This window comes from Marmota flaviventris, chromosome 7 (assembly GCF_047511675.1).
Source record: "Marmota flaviventris isolate mMarFla1 chromosome 7, mMarFla1.hap1, whole genome shotgun sequence".
In the NCBI taxonomy this organism is placed as follows: domain Eukaryota; kingdom Metazoa; phylum Chordata; class Mammalia; order Rodentia; family Sciuridae; genus Marmota; species Marmota flaviventris.
Window position 1 is genome coordinate 75,502,743 of NC_092504.1, and position 16,802 is coordinate 75,519,544.

The following is a 16,802-nucleotide window of genomic DNA, read 5'->3' on the forward strand; positions in this document are numbered from 1 at the left end:
TGAGGAATGATAAAATGATATTTTCCAAGATATTTAATAGAGATATTTTTCCCAAACCTTATTCTTCTTGTGATGGAGTTGTAATTTTCTCCTTTTTTTCCTGCAATTGTCTCCATGACCTAATGGATTAATAAGAACTAAGTGGGAGCTATGAGTTAACTTTATAGCATATTAAAGAAAGGGATATGAAGTAAAACAGCTGCAAATAGTAAAAAGGCACAAATTTAATGATTTCATTTTCTTCTTTGTAGAAAATATGAAATAAAGACCTTATCAAAAGTTAGTTTTGTGAGCTGAGAATTAATTCTATGTATAGGAGTCAGCATTGTCAAAGGGAAAGCGGTTGCTTTTCCCAATCCCTTTATCACTGGCTGACATTTTAATCATGATCATATTATTCTTTCATACTCTTATCTAGTACTTAAGTGATACCTCAGCAACACCTTTTAATTCTGTCCTCCTTGTGTCTGTCCAAATTCCCTGTATGTTGTCTTCCCTATCTATCCTTCATCAAGTATGAAGGACGTGGTCACTAGCATTGTTCTTGAAATCAGAAGCATAAGTGGGTACCTAGACCTTAAGTTCTAATCTGCTATCCTAATTTAGTAAAGCAGAATCTTATAGCAATTGTGATTATTACTGCTACAGAAGAGAGGCCTGAGTCTACTAAACATATTTTTTTGTGTCCAGAAGGAGAAATTCGTTAGAGCCATCAGTGTATCAGGGGATGGACACTTACCTTAGAGCAATAGTGGCTTTTCAAACAAATGATAAATGTGAGATGTTTTCCTCAATTGGGGCCATTGGGATTGTAAGTCCCAAAGTGTCAATTAATGCTCTTGAAGGAATTATACTTGCTAGGCCCATTTCTCAGGAATGATTTTGGTGTGATTACTAAAATCTTTTATCCACCAGGGTATAATTATGATCACCAATCATGAACCTGTAACCCAAACATTACTCAGAACAATGATTTAATCTGTGTTTACCTGGAAGCAAATGCATTGTCTTGAATCACCACAAATTTCTTTCCCACTTCCTCATCAGGTTAAGGGCTACATTTGAAGGACAGCAATATAAGTATCTTTTGTTGATATAACTCTAGATCCAAATGGTATTCTGATTATTTATCAATAAAAAACTTGGGGAATGAAGATGGAGGAAATGAGCTAGGCAGTGATTCCATAAACTCCTCAGAACAGAGAAAGGAGGCAGTGAAGAAAAACAGAGTTGAGAAGTAGGTGACAAAATAAATGCTCCAAGTCTTGATATGAATAAGTATGAGACCTGGAGAAAATTGAAGTTCAGTTAGCAGAGTAGAAAATAAGCACAGTGGTTACTTACCCCAAATTTGAAACAGGATGGTGGATGGAGGAAGGGACAACAGAGAAAAAAAAAAGCAAGGAAAGTCTCCTAAGTTCACCCATTTAAAAACATTTGAAAAGACAGACAGAAATTTAAAGTGTGGCAAGAATAACAGTGTCAGTAGCAGAAGCCCCTTACATTGGGACTGCTTAAGAATCTGGCCTGAATCAGTTGGTGGGAGATTCATAACAACTAGAGAATTGGCTCATGTGTCCCAGAAACTCTGGAGAGAGTGACAGCCAAAGAATAATGGACATCTGCTAAATGTCCAGATCCTAATGAAATACAAACCAAGATTCAACAAGAATTCTTTTAAATTTGGCATGGTTTACTATAAATAACTCTAATTTCAACTTTGATTATAAAAGTAACTCTTTTTTAATATAAATGACAGCTCTTATCCCAATAGTCAACATTGTACTTCCAACCAATGTACATGTATTTTATCTAATAGTTTATAACATTAATTGGAATCAATCTTTCTATGTTTACTTTCCTAGAACTAGTTTATACTAACTCCTCTTGCCACTATTCATCCTCTAGCACTATCTGTTATTACCTCAAATAACCATCCATGTCTCCTATCTTATTGTGAATTATTCTTTTTACTCTCTCTCTCCCACTCCTTTTTCCACAGTCCTTCTTCTCCACCCCCCTCACTTTAGCCCTCATTTAATGTTCTAGCAAGTTCACTGAATTTAATAACACAATAAAAAAGAGAGAGAAATTCTGTAAAAGAACCAAACAGAAATCATGGATATTAAAAACTGAATAAACCAAACTAAAAATCCAGCTGGACACAGTTGAACATGCCTCTAATCCCAGTGGCTTAGAAGACTGAGGCAGGAGGATTACAAGTTCAAAGCCACCCTGTACAAAATAGTGAGGCCCTAGGTAACTAGCAAGACCCTCTCTTAAAATAAAAAGTTAAAAAGGCCTGAGGATGTTGCTCAGTGGTTAAACACCACTGAGTTCAAATCCTAATTACTAAAAAATATCCAGTGGAAATCATCTCCAATATTTTAGACTACTTTAAACATATATTTTTCAAGGCCTTGAAGACAAAGTACATGATCCTGAAAATAAAGTTGGCCATAAAGAAAATATGTTAAGAGATCATCATCATCATCATCATCATCATCATCATCATCATCATCTTAGAAGTATATGGGAATAGTGATACAAAATATGAGAATCTTTTTTATAATATGAATGTAGTTCTAGGAGGAAAGTTTATATTATTGAATTTATATAACAAAAGAATAGAAAGATACTAAACAAATAATCTCATATTACATCTCAATGCTCTAGAAAATAAAGTTGACCATAAAGAAAATACCAAAAACTTCAAGAATTCTGAGATTACATCAAGAAACCAAATTTAAAAATCACTGGGCTAGATGAAGGCTCTAAAGTAAAAACTAAGAGGATGCACATTTTTTTTTTCAATGAAATATCAGGAAAGTTACTCAGAAGCATATGGGTCTCCAAATAATCATAATATATTCACTCTAGGACACATTATAATGAAAATGTTTAACATACAGGATAAGGATAGTTTTGATAAAATTTTAAAAGCTGCAAGGGAAAAAAATGGCTGGTCACATTTAGAGGTAAACCATTCCAGATCTCAATTGATTTCTCCACAGACCTTAAAAGCTCAAAGGGCTTGGAATAATATACACCAAGCTTTGAAAGAAAATGGATGCCAACAAAGAATACTATATTAAGCAACATTAAGCTGTAGAATTTTAGATGAAATTGAAACCTTCCATAATAACCATACGCTAAATCAATTCATAACCAGAAACCTGTACTAGAAGTAATACCCAATAAAATATTTTTGGAAGAAAAAATAAGAAATACAAATGAAAACCAGAATAGAGAGGAATTACACTAAAAGAATAGATATTTAATATAGAATCAAGTCCAATTTAAAGATTAAAAATAAATCAAAATGGCAGGAAATAAAAATCATTTCTCAATAATAACATTGAATATAAATGGTCTAAACTCTTCAATCAAAAGACATAGGTTGGCAGATAGAATTAAAAAACAAGACCCAGTTATATGCTGTCTGCAAGAAACTTACTTCATAGGCAAACTGAAGGTGAACAGATGGGAAAAAAACAAAGCAGGCAAATGGTACTCATAACCAAGCAGAGTTAGCTATTCTTATTTCAGATAAATTTGACCTTGAGCCAAAAGTATTCAGAATAGGCAAAGAAGGTCAATTCATACTACTTAAGGGAATCATTAATCCACAAGATATAATAACCATAATATTTATGCCCCAAATAAAAGAGCACCTATGCATATCAATCAAATCCTTCTGAATATTAATAATCAAATAGGCCACAAAAATAATACTGGGTGGCTTTAACACATCTCTCTTACCACTGGATAGATCACTGAGACACAAACTAACTAAAGATTCTACAAAACAAAAAAAATATAATCAATAATATTCACCTAAAACACTTCACATGGAGGATACTTCACATTCAAACCATAACAAATGGATAGTAGAAGAAATCAAGGGAGAAATAATGTTAGAAGTATATAGGAATAGTGATACAAAATATGAAAATCTTTGGGACAATATGAATGTATTTCCAAGAGTAAAGCTTATACCACTAAATTTATATACCAAAAGAATAGAAAGCTACCAAAAAATCATCTCATATTACATCTTAAGGCTCTAAAAAAAAGCTGAAAAAAAACACACCAAAATCAGTAGAATACAGAAAATAGTATAAATCAGAAACAAAAATCAATGAAATTGAAATGCAAAAAAACTATAAAATATCAACAAAATGAAGAGTTGGTTTTTGAGAGGATAAAAAAATTGATAAACTGTTGGCTAAACTCACAAAATAAAGAGGAAAAAAATTAATAAAATCAAAAATGAAAAGGGAAAATATCACCACAGACACTACTAAAATTCAGTGGATCATCGGAAACTATTTTGAAAATTTATATTCCAATAAGCTAGAGAAGCTTGAAGATATTGACAAATTCCTAGAGACTTATGTTCTACTTAAATGGAAACACAGGATATAGAAAACTTAAACAGATGAATATCAAGTAATAAAATTGAAGCAGTTACCAAAAGCTTTCCAACAAAGACAAGCATAGAACTGGATGGGTTATCAGCTGAATTCTACCAGACCTTAAAAGAAGAAACAATAACAACACTCTTCAAATTATTCCATGAAATAGAAAAGGAGGGACCTCTGTGAACTTCATTATACAAAGCTGGTAGCACCTTGATAGTGAAAACAAAGACTCATAAACAAAGAAAACTTCAGACCAATGTTCTTGATAAACATGCATAAATTATATGTATAGTTAATGGACCTTTATTTTATTTATTTATGTGTGGTGGTGAGAATCAAACCCAGTGCATCAAATTTTAGGAGTTTCATCCACTTGATGACGGTAGGTTCAACATACAGAAATCAATAAATGTAATTCACCACATATAGTCAAGGTCAACAATCACATAATTATCTCAATAGATACAAAGGAAACACTTGACAAATATGGACACATTTATGTTTAAAACACTAAAAAACTTGAGATAGAAGGAACTTAACATTGTGAAGTCTGTATATGACAAACCCAAGGCCAACATTTTTACTGAATGAAGAAAAACTGAAAGCATTTCCTCTAAATACAGGAAAAAGATAAAGATGCCAATTTTCACCACTTCTTTCAACATAGTTCTTGAAACTCTGCCAGAATAATCAGGCAAGAGAAAAAAATTAAAATGATACAAATAGGAATGTGATTGAGCTATCTGTTTTTTGATGACATGATCAGGTAATTGGAAGATCCAAAAATACACCAGAAGACTTCTAGAGTTCATAAATGAGTTGTGCAAAGTAGCATGATACAAGATCAACAGCAATAAATCAATCACTTACCTAAACTGCAATAACAAATCTGGCAAAAAAAAGGCCATTCACAATAACCTCAAAATAATATATGGGAATCAATGAACAAAAGAGATAAGAGACGTTTACAATGAAAACTATAGAAAACTAAAGAAAGAAATAAAGAAGAACTTACAAGAGGGAAAGACCTCCCATGTTCTTAGATCGGCAGAATTAATATTATCAAAATGGCCACAGTATCAAAAGCAAAATATATATCCAACACAATCGCCAATTCCAATAACATTATTCACAGTATTAGGAAAAGCAGTTATGAAGTTTATTTGGAAAAGTAAGAGACCCATGATACTCAAAGTAATCCTTAGTGATAAAAGGAAAGCAGAAGACCTCAAATTATACTACAGAGCTAGAGTAACAAAACCAGCATGGTATTGACACCAAAATAGGCATGAAGACCAACACATAGAAAAGAAGATACACAGACAAAAATCACATAAATTCAGTTTTCTGATAATAGATAAAGGTGCTAAAAACATAATTCGAGTAAAGACCCTTTTTTTTTTTTAACAAATAGCTTTCTTAGAAGAAAATGTAGGCCCTACACTAACATTTTATTTCAGGAACTGACTTCTTTAACAAGACTCCTAAATGCAAGAAGTAAGATTAAAAAATCATTAAATGGGATGGCATCAAACTACCAAGCTTCTTTACAGCAAAAAAAAAAAAAAAAAAAAAAAAAAAAATCAAGAGTATGAAGAGAGAGCCTACAGAATGGGAGAAAATCTTTGCCATGTGAACCTCGGAGGGGGCATTAATTTCCAGGACATACAAAGAATTTTAAAAAATGCAAATTAAAACAACTCTGAGATTCTATTTCACTCCAGCCAGGCTGACAATGATCAGGAACACAAGTAACAATAAATCTTGGTAGGAATGTAGAAAAAGATACACTTACACATTGTTGGGGAGAATGCAAATTAGTGCAATTTCTTTGAAAGCAGTATGGAGATTCATCAAAAAACTCAGTACATCCAAAAGACTCCAAATCAGTGCACTATCAGGATGCAGCCACATCAATATGTATAGCAGCACAATTCATAATAGCCAATCTATGGAAGCAGTCTAAATGTGTCCACAGATGAGTGGGAAAATGTGATATATATATATATATATATATATATTATCACTCAGCCATAAAGAAAGATAAAATGATAGTATTTGACAGTAAATGGATGGAAGTGGACACTATCATGTTAAATTAAATAATTCAGTCCCCAAAAGTCAAAGGCTGAATGTTCTTTTTTATTTTTGGAAGCTAATAAAAATAAGGAGTGAAAGGGGAGTAGTTAAAAAAAAGGAAGAAGAAAAGAAAGAGGAAGGAAAAAAGGAATTTCATCAAAATAGAGGAAAGATGAGTACAGTAGAAGTTGAGGAGGAGGAAAAAGAGATGGGAAAGGGAAAAATAGTGGAATGGATCAGATTAAACTTTTGTATATGCATACATGGATGTAGCACAGTGGGTGGGGCATTATGTGTACCCATAGGAAACTAATTAAAAAGAAACTGTAAGGCATGATGGTACACACCTGTAATCATAGCCGCTGGGGAAGTTAAGACAGGAGGATGATAAGTTCAAAGCCAACCTCCACAACTTAGCAAAGCCCTAAGCAACTTAGTGAGAACCTGTCTCAAAATTTAAAAAATAAAATAAAATAAAATGTCCATAGCCATTGTGGGCTATTTGTGGACTGCACTGGCATCTAAGCCAGTGAAGAGAAGAATCTGGAGTCTGGGAACTTCCCATGGAATTTCCTCTTGCCAAGACCATCCAAACACATTGTGAGCCCTATTCAGCTCTGTCTGGTCCCATACAGCATGGGAGATTGGGTGACCTACTGTAGCCACACAGCCTCCCATAGACAGGTGTGACCTGCCAAGATGCCAATCAATGCTGACTGTAAGACAACATGAAGTAAGACTCCACCCCTGAAACCTTATCTCTACCTTTGATATGTTCCCTTAAATAAACTGGACCTATCAGGTGCTCTACTTTTAAAATGATTTTTCTGACTGTGTCTTTTGTTCTTTACTAATTATTTCTGACTTATTTTCTCTGGTGGCTTACAGCCTCCTGGACATGAAGAAGGACACCCTGGTGAGGCACTGCTAGCCTCCCCATAATAAAATAAAACAAAATAAAATAAAGGGGACTGGGGATGTAGCTCAGTGGTATAGAGGCTCTTGGTTAAATCTCCAAAACTCCCCCATTCATTAAATAAATAAATAAATTCTCAATGGATTGAACGGGGATTAGTGGAGTGAAGGGAGGTTAGGAGATGAAGGGTTGTAATGGAGGGGACTAAATTGGAATGGGTTTTGTTTCATGCTTTTGTGAATATATCTGGATGGATCATGGTGTGGTTTATAGCTAAATAAAAAAATGAATCTTCTAAAATTTACTTGTGATAATCACACCTAAAAATTTAAAAACATATTATAAAATTAGATACAATTTATGAAAATAAGTTAGTGGACTTCACAGGTACTTGTTGAATAAATATTTTGAGAATCCAAGGTGATAATCACTAAAAAAAGTCTTTCTAGACAAAGGAAAGGTCTTTGAGACTTTTCTGGCATAATTTATTGAATAGTCAAAATCTTAAAAAATATTTGAAAGGAAAAATTTCAATCTATTACAAAAAATATATAAGTAAATAAACAGCAACCCATATTTATTCTAAAAAACAACATATCAGTGGAATCTGTAGTGGTTCTTAAAATCATTGGATATTTTGCACATTTAGTTTGTAAAAATATAAATAACTTTTAAGAATTGGCAAATTTCAGGCTGATCGCCAGAAGTAATCTTATTTTTCTGGAAACACACACACACATAGAGACACACACACACATGCACCTATACATTCCCTGATATTAAATCATATCTTTGATCATTTTTATCAGTTAAGACATTCATTATGTAACTTAGTCTTACATACAGAGTAATATAGAAATTTTTACTTTTGGGAGAAGAAACCAGAAAGATTTGTGTCAAAAGCACTGTGATAGAAATTGGTTTCAGTTTTCTAAGTCCTTTCTGAAATTATCCTCTATTCTGGGTTGGTAATGATTGTTCAGTCTACCCACTATATCAGTGGTTTTCTTATCTATGGATTCAACCAACCAGGGTCAAAATTTGGGGGAAAAATTGTCTTTACTGAGCACATACAGACATTTTGTTCTTGTTATCTTTCCCATACAATACAGTCTAAGAAGTACTTATAGTGCACTAGAAACGAAAGAGATGGTTTTTAAAATCCAGGAGAATGTACATAGTTTCTCTACAAATATTAAACCACTTCATATAGGGTACAGGAGCAACCAAGAGTGTAACACCTGTGGTGGTCCTAGACCCAATCCCTAGTGGATACGAAGGCACAAGTACACCATTTTTTAGGCCTGGAAAGACTAGTTATTTTCAAAAGTGTATGTAACATCCAGATTCTGTGAAAAATTGGGATTTCCTAAATTTTTATATAAAAATATCAGGACAAAACAATGCTGGAAGTAGTGAAGTATAAAAGCCATACCAATGTTTATTTCTGCTAGATTCTTGATATTCCCTGAATGTATATGCTCAGTATATTCTCATAGGGAGGTTAATTTAGTTATTTTTTAAAAAAATATCCATTCAAGGGAATGTATGTATTAAATTTGAAGGTAAAGATGTGCTCTACCTTACATGTAAAGAGTGAGCATCCTGAAATTACCCTTTTAAAGAGAATGATCTAAATTTTATTTTCCCATGCAAGAAATTCTTTCCTGAAGAACAAACTGGGGAAAGCCACATATTTTAAAACCCTGGCTGTAAAGACAACAAAGATGTCTATGATAAAATCTTTAAGAAGCAATTCAACATAATTTAGTAATGATTTTTTTGCACACTGAAGATATCCTCAGATCTGCACAGCATAATAAATAAAGTAAGGAATGTATGCTGCTCTTAGGAGGATGATTAAAATAAATGTGTGTCAGGGTTCCAGTTCAACAAGTACTTTTGTAACTAATATAAGTCCATTGTCTTTTCAAACTGAGAAATTCAGAATTACAGTAATTTGGAGAGTACTATAAGCCAGTGGGGAACAAGTTAGGGTGGAAAAGTGTTATATATAGATACACTATATTTTAAGTTAGATATGGTTGATAATAATATATATTTCAAGCATTTCTGTTATTAAAATACATTTCTTTATTTAGAAAATACAAAGGTAACTTTCATGTTGTGCTTCTTAGACACAAATATTCGAATTAATTCAAACTTAAAAAAATAAACTTTCTTTGCAATGGCTTTATCTTCAAATTTTCATAAAATTCTTTGAAATATCCATTGGCTTCAAGTAAATTCCTGAGTCCAATTCTCCAACTGTCCCACATTTTCTTTATAACACCTTAGGATAGGCAGATGCTCCAAGAAATTCCTTTGTCTAACTCTACCTAGTCTGTTGTGACCATTACTTGACCAGTTATATATCAGAGTTACTGAATTGTATCCATCTATCACTCAAGCCCAACTTCTTGCCAAAAAAAAGAATACTAGATAATTCCTTTGGCTATATTACCTCAGATTCATATTGTTACAACTCATGGAACTTATTATCTTATTATTTATAAAACATATGAAAGAATCTGGAGCAAATATCCTCATAATAGTTACAATTTTATGATTTAATGTCTTATTGCTCTAACAAAATGTCTGAGGTTGGTGACTTATAAACAAAAAGAAACTTATTTTAAATTTTGGAGGCTCACAAACATGGCAATGCATAGAGCAGTTTATATGAGGCCTCGTTGATAGGTGGCTTTGCAATAGCCCAGCACATGAAATGAGGAAATATTACACGACAAGACAGAAAGGCATAGAAATTTGGGGGAAAGCTTCCTTTTTTTCTAACAATTTTCATGGGAGTGGGTAATCAGAGTTCTATAAGAAGTATGGTAATCCCTTCCAAAGGCAGAAACCATGATAATCTCATAACCCTCCAGTAGTTGCCACTCCTTACAATTTCTATCACCAGTCCACTCTGCTATGCTAAGAAAATCACATATCCAGCACATGAACCTATAGTGACACACTGAAGTCATATTCAAATCATAGCAGTATGCAATAAAGAACAGTAATGGAGAGAAATAGTTAAGGTATTTTGCTATGTGTATACTTAAACTAAATACAAAAGACAAAGTATTCTGCCTAAAAAGCAAGAAATTAAAAAAAACATATTGTAAAGATGATTTCTTTGAGCACATTGACTTTGCATTAAAATTATGAACTGCTATTACATCAATAGTTACAAGAAATTTCTGAAATATTTTCAATTCAAAAAGGCTTTGAATTCATTTAGATTGCAATATGGAAAAAATCACTATTGATATTTGATCTTGATTTTACATGGCTGGGTTCTCCAGAGTTGAATGCTATTTAGGTAGATTATGTTTTAATCATGTATGATTAGAAGAACTCTGTGGCCTGCTAAGAGTAAGTGTTGAGTGACTAAGGTGGATGAATGGATGGATGGATGAACCATTGATGAAGAGATGCATATTACACTATGAATGTCAGAGTCATACAGGTTATTCTCTCTCCATTAGTCTCTTAACTGCCCCTCTTACATCTTTGTTTTGGAGGGTATAGATGAGTGGGTTGAGGCTAGGGGTGACAACAGTATAAAAGAGAGCAATGAACTTGCCTCGGTCTTGAGAATTTTCTGTTGGTGGCTGGAGATACATGCACATGACTGGAATGAAAAAGAGGGAGACCACCATAAGATGGGCTCCACATGTCCTGAAGACTTTCTGAAGTCCAGTAGTTGACTGCATCCTCAGTACTGCCTGAGCAATGGCACCATAGGATGTCAGAATGAGGACGAGAGATATGATAACAACAATAGAGGTTGTGACCATGATGGTCATCTCATTAGCATGAGTATCGAAACAGGATAATTGCAGGAGTGTTGGTACTTCACAGAAGAAGTGATCCACTTGTAGATGTCCACATAGAGGTACCCAGAGAATAAAGAGAGAATGAACTGCTGAGTTGGTAAAACCACATACCCAAGAAGCCACAGCAAGCAAGTGGCAGAGTTGAGGGTGCATGAGGACAATGTAATGCAAGGGTTTACACACAGCCACATAATGGTCATAGGACATCACCACCAACAAGATACACTCTGTTGTTCCCAATGCAAAGACAAAGTAAAGTTGAACCATGCAACCAGCATAAGAAATGGTCTTCTCTGGGCCCCACAGGTTCACCAGCAGTTGTGGGATAGAGCTGGTAGTGTAGCAGAGATCCAGAAAAGAGAGATTTGAGAGAAAGAAATACATAGGAGTATGGAGATGGGAATCCAGGTAAGACAAGATGATAATGAACATGTTGCCTGTCAATGTCATCAGGTAGAATATCAAGATCAGCACAAAGAAAACTACTTCCAATTGAGGCCAATTAGAAAATCCCAATAGAATGAAGTAGTCTTCAGAGGTACCATTGAATTTTTCCATCATCATTTGTTTTCTGTTACCTGAGGGAAACAATTTCATAAACACACATACACACACACACACACACACACACACACACACATCATAAAACGTGATTCACAAACTGTAAGGATACATGAAGGAGTAACAAAAGTATTTTGAATGTCCAACCACTGTTTACTACTAGCATCATTTTCCCATATCCCTTTTCAAAGAACATGTGAATGTTCAATAAATATATGAAAATATGTTTAATATCTCTAGAAATTAGATAAATGCAAATTAAAACTACACTGAGATTTCATCTCATTCTATTCAGAAAAATATGAACCACTGAACCTGAATACTTTTTTCTCTAGGACAATGATCTACATAGTATTTAAATTGTCAACATAATCTTTATCACCTACATACTTTAAATTCCTCAGTTTAGAGAAGAATTATTAATATTTAATGAAACTAATAAATATATTTTTTATTTAATATACTATACATATTGAATCTTATGTTCCTTTAAAAATAGTCTATATGTCATAAATATTTATGAATCTTAGGTGAATCTTTTTCATCTTTTAGTCTTCAGTTTTTTATCAGAACCATAAGTAGTGGTTTTTGTTATATAGTTGCAGTAATAATACAGAGTAGCCCAGCACTGTAATAATACACAGTAGCCCAGCATTAAATGTCTCTTTTTCTCTCTGAAACCTCCCCTTTTTCCAACTTACCACACAATTCAATTGTCCTTCAGTGGACAATTTTATTTTTCTCTCATACTTTTCCAGTTAGCTATGGCAGGGAAAAAAAAATCATGTTAGAGCCACTTGTGATTTCTTGGTATGTAGGGTCTCTTATTTTCTCATATTTTGTAAATGCAACTCCTGAAGAGATATGGATTGATTGGAAACAAGAAAATGTGGAAAAATTAGTTTGTTCCCCAAGCTATAAGACCCTAATATTTTTTAATATTGCTAATGTAAAGAGTTAAGAACTTGTTATCCTAATTCTTACTAAAAAATCAGTAACCATCCAGGATAACCAGTCATGACATTTTTAAGAGAACTTTTAAAAAATATATAACTGGATCAAAACCAACAATACTCCAATAGTAAATCCTTCACTTAGAGGTTACTGCCAATTGAGGGATGATAAAAATTTTCAGGAGATTTAAACTTTTATTTTTCCTTAGAATGAGAAGTAGGGTCCCAAATGTTATGCTTTCTCTGTAATTTTCTGTTTTCTGTAGTTGTCCCCATGACTTAATGGATTAACCAGAACTAAATGGGAGCTTTGAGATGACTTTATAGCATGTTAAAGATGGTTCACGTATAAAGACAGATAAAAAGGGAGGGACAAAAAAATAAAAGCTTCAAGTAGTGAAAAGGCACAGATTTCATGATTCCTTTTTCTTCTTAGTAAAGAGTGGGGAATAAACACCTTATCAAAATTAATTTTGTGAGCTGAGGATATATTCATTGTATGGGCATCAGCACTATAGAAGGAAAAGTGGTTGCTTTTCCCCATCCCTTTTGCCACAAATCAACATTTGTTGATTCTGATCATATTATTCTTTTATACTCTTACCTAGTGATTAAGTGATACCCAAGCAATTCCTTTTAATTCCATCCTTCCTGTGTCTGTTCATATTCCCTGTGTGCCATCTTTTCTACTTATTCCTCACCATGTGTGGATGACCTGGTCACTGGTGTTGGTCTCCTTGAAATCACCAGCTTAAAAGTCTGTCTACAACTTAAGCTCTCATCCACTATACCAACTTATTAAAACTGAATATTAAAGCAATTGTGATTACCATTACAACAGAAGACAGACCTAAGTGTACTAAACATATTTGTATCCAGAAGGAGAAACTCATTAGAGCTATCAGTATATCAGGGGATGGAACCTTACCTTAGAGCAATAGGGACCTTATAAACAAATGAGGATTGTGACGTTCTCCTCAATTGGGGCCATTGGGATTGTAAGTCCCAAAGTGTCAATTAATGCCCTTCAAGGAATTGCACTTGCTAGGCCCATTTCTCAGAAATGCTTTCAGTGCAATATTGCAATTTCATACCCACCAGGGTATAGTCATTATCACCAGTCCAAACATTAGTCAGAATCATAATTTAATCTGTTTTCCAGAAAGTGAATGCATTACCCTGAATTACTGAAAATGTCTTTCCCACTTCCTCATCAGGCTAAGGCTACATTTGAGGAATAGTAACATCAGTTCTTTTGTGGATAGATCCAAGTGGTATTCAAACTATGTATCATTAAAAGATGACTGTACTAAAACTTAGTTGTATAAAAACACACTCTAAAACATAAAACTTTTATTATAAAATGAATCAAAATCTATGAAAGGAAATTTGTAGATTTTATAGCTACTTGTTGAATAAATATTTCGAGATCAAGGTGATAAGTTGTGAAAAAATAAACTTCTAAGTTTGTTCCATAAGTTTAGCTATTATGAATTATGCTCCTATAAACATTGATGTGGTGTGTCCTTATAGTATGCTGTTTTTAAGTCCTTTGGGTATAGACAGAGAAGAGGAATAGCTGGGTCAAATGGTGGTTCCATTCCAAGTTTTCCAAGGAATCTCCATACTGCTTTCCATATTGGCTGCACCAATTTGTAGTCCCACCAGCAATATATGAGTGTACCTTTTTCCCCACATACTCGCCAACACTTATTGTTGTTTGTCTTCATAATAACTGCCAGTCTGACTGGAGTGAGATGATATCTTACAGTAGTTTTGATTTGCATTTCTATAATTGCTAGAGGTGATGAATATATATATATATATATATATATATATATATATATATATATATATATATATATATATATACTGATTGATTGTATATCTTCTTCTGAGAAGTATCTGTTGTTCAGGTCCTTGGCCCATTTATTGATTGGGTTATTTGTTTTTTTGGTGCTTAGCTTTTTGAGTTCTTTATATACCCTAGAGATTCATGCTCTATCTGATGTGTGAGGGATTAAAATTTGCTCTCAAGATGTAGGCTTTCTATTCACCTCATAGATTGTTTCTTTTTCTGAGAAAAAACTTTTTAGTTTGAGTCCATCCCATTTATTGATTCTTGGTTTTAATTCTTGCACTATAAAAGTCTTATTAATGAAATCGGGGCTTAATCCCACATCTTGAAGATTAGGGCCTACTTTTTTTTCTATTAGATACAGAGTCTCTGGTTTAATTCCTAGGTGCTTGATCCACTTTGAGGTGAGTTTTGGGCATGGTGAAAGATAGGGTTTTAATTTCATTTTGTTGCAGAGGGATTTCCAGTTTTCCCAGCACCATTTGTTGAAAAGGCAATCTTTTCTCCAATGCATGAATGGATAAAAAAATGTGGCATGTATACACATGGAATTATACTCAATGATAAAAAAGAATAAAATCATGGAATTTGCAGGTAAAGGGATGGCATTGGAGAAGATAATGCTAAGTGAAGTTAGCCAATCACACACAAAAAAATGCCAAATGTTTTCTCTGATAAAAGGTGACTGACTCACAGTGGGGTAGAAAGGGGGAGTATGGGAGGAATAGATAGGGTAGAGGGGTGGGAGCAGAAGGAAGGGGGCAGAGGGCTAGCAAGGATGGTACAATGTAATGGATAGCATTATCCAAAGCACATTTATGAAGACATGAATTTGTGTGAACATACTTTATATACAACCAGAGATATGAAAAATTGTGCTCTATATGTGTAATAAGAATTGTAATGCATTCCGTTGTAATTTATTTTTTAAAAAAATCAATTAAATTTTTTTCTATTTTGAGAACAAAAAAGAATTATCCTGATGCCAAAACCTTAAAAAAGAAACTTCTAATACAAACAAGTGGTCATTTAGTCTTTTCTGATATTTTATTGAATGGTCAAGATCCTAAACAAATAATTGCAAGGAAAATCTCTTGTTCCCCCCATGCCTAAAAATCAACTGCCACCCAGTTCATTATGAAAAATAGAGCACCATTTGATTCTATCACAAATATTTTGTACACTTAATTTGTAAAAATATTAAAAATAAAAGCTCTCAAATTTCTGATTGAATGCCATATGTGATAAAGCACACAAATACAAAAAAAATCCTGATATTAAGTAATAGTTTGGATAACTTTTATTAGGTTGTTCATTGTGTAACTTATCTCACATGTAAAGAAATGTAGAATTTTTTTTTTTTAATTTCAAGAGGAAAAAAACTAGCTAGCAATATTTGTGTCAAAAGCACTATGATAGAAACGGGTCCAGTTTTCTGAAATCCAAAGCAATGTTTTTTTTTGTACTAGAATTTTTGATATTTCCCAAGTGTGTATGTTCAGTATATTCTCACAGGAAGGTTAGTTTAGTTTATTTGTTTTAAATCTCCATTGAGGGAATGCATGTATTAAATTTGAAGTTACATGTGTGCTGTATCTTAAATGTAAACCATGAGCAATACTGAAATTACTTTTTCAGAGAAAGTGATCTAAACTTTCATTTTACCACGCAAAAAAATCCTTTCCTGAAGACTAAATGGAGGAGATCCATGCATTTAAAACCTGGTTGTAAAGACAGCAAAGATGCATATGGTGAAATTCTTAAGAGACAATTCAAGATAGTTTAGTAATGATTTGTTGCACACCAGAGATGTTCTCAGATCTGCACAGCATAATAAACAAGACAATGGATGCATACTTCTCTAAGGGGGTGATTAAAATAAGTGCCCAGGTTCTAATTCAATAAATACTTTTGGTTAAATACTAAAGTACATAATACAAAATCAAAAGCTTATTTTGTGGGGTTGGGGCTATGGCTCAACAGTAGTGCACTTGCCTGGCATGCATGAGGAACTGAGTTTGATTCTCAGCACTGCATGTAAATAAATAAAATAAAGGTCTATCAACAACCAAAAAATTAATTAATAAGTTTTTTTTTAAAAGCTTATTTTGCCATAGTCAATTTTCTGGGCATTTTGTATACTAACGGAATAAATATCAACACCCATGA

General features: G+C 33.3%; 1 protein-coding gene across 1 annotated transcript; it reads right to left on the minus strand.

The window, feature by feature from the left end:
• Window positions 1-10,892: 10,892 nt before the first annotated feature.
• LOC139706526 (olfactory receptor 2J3-like) lies at window positions 10,893-11,822 on the minus strand. The gene has a single exon (XM_071614839.1). It carries the CDS (start codon window positions 11,820-11,822, stop codon window positions 10,893-10,895), a length of 930 nt encoding a protein of 309 aa, XP_071470940.1.
• Between the last annotated feature and the right edge of the window lie 4,980 nt (window positions 11,823-16,802).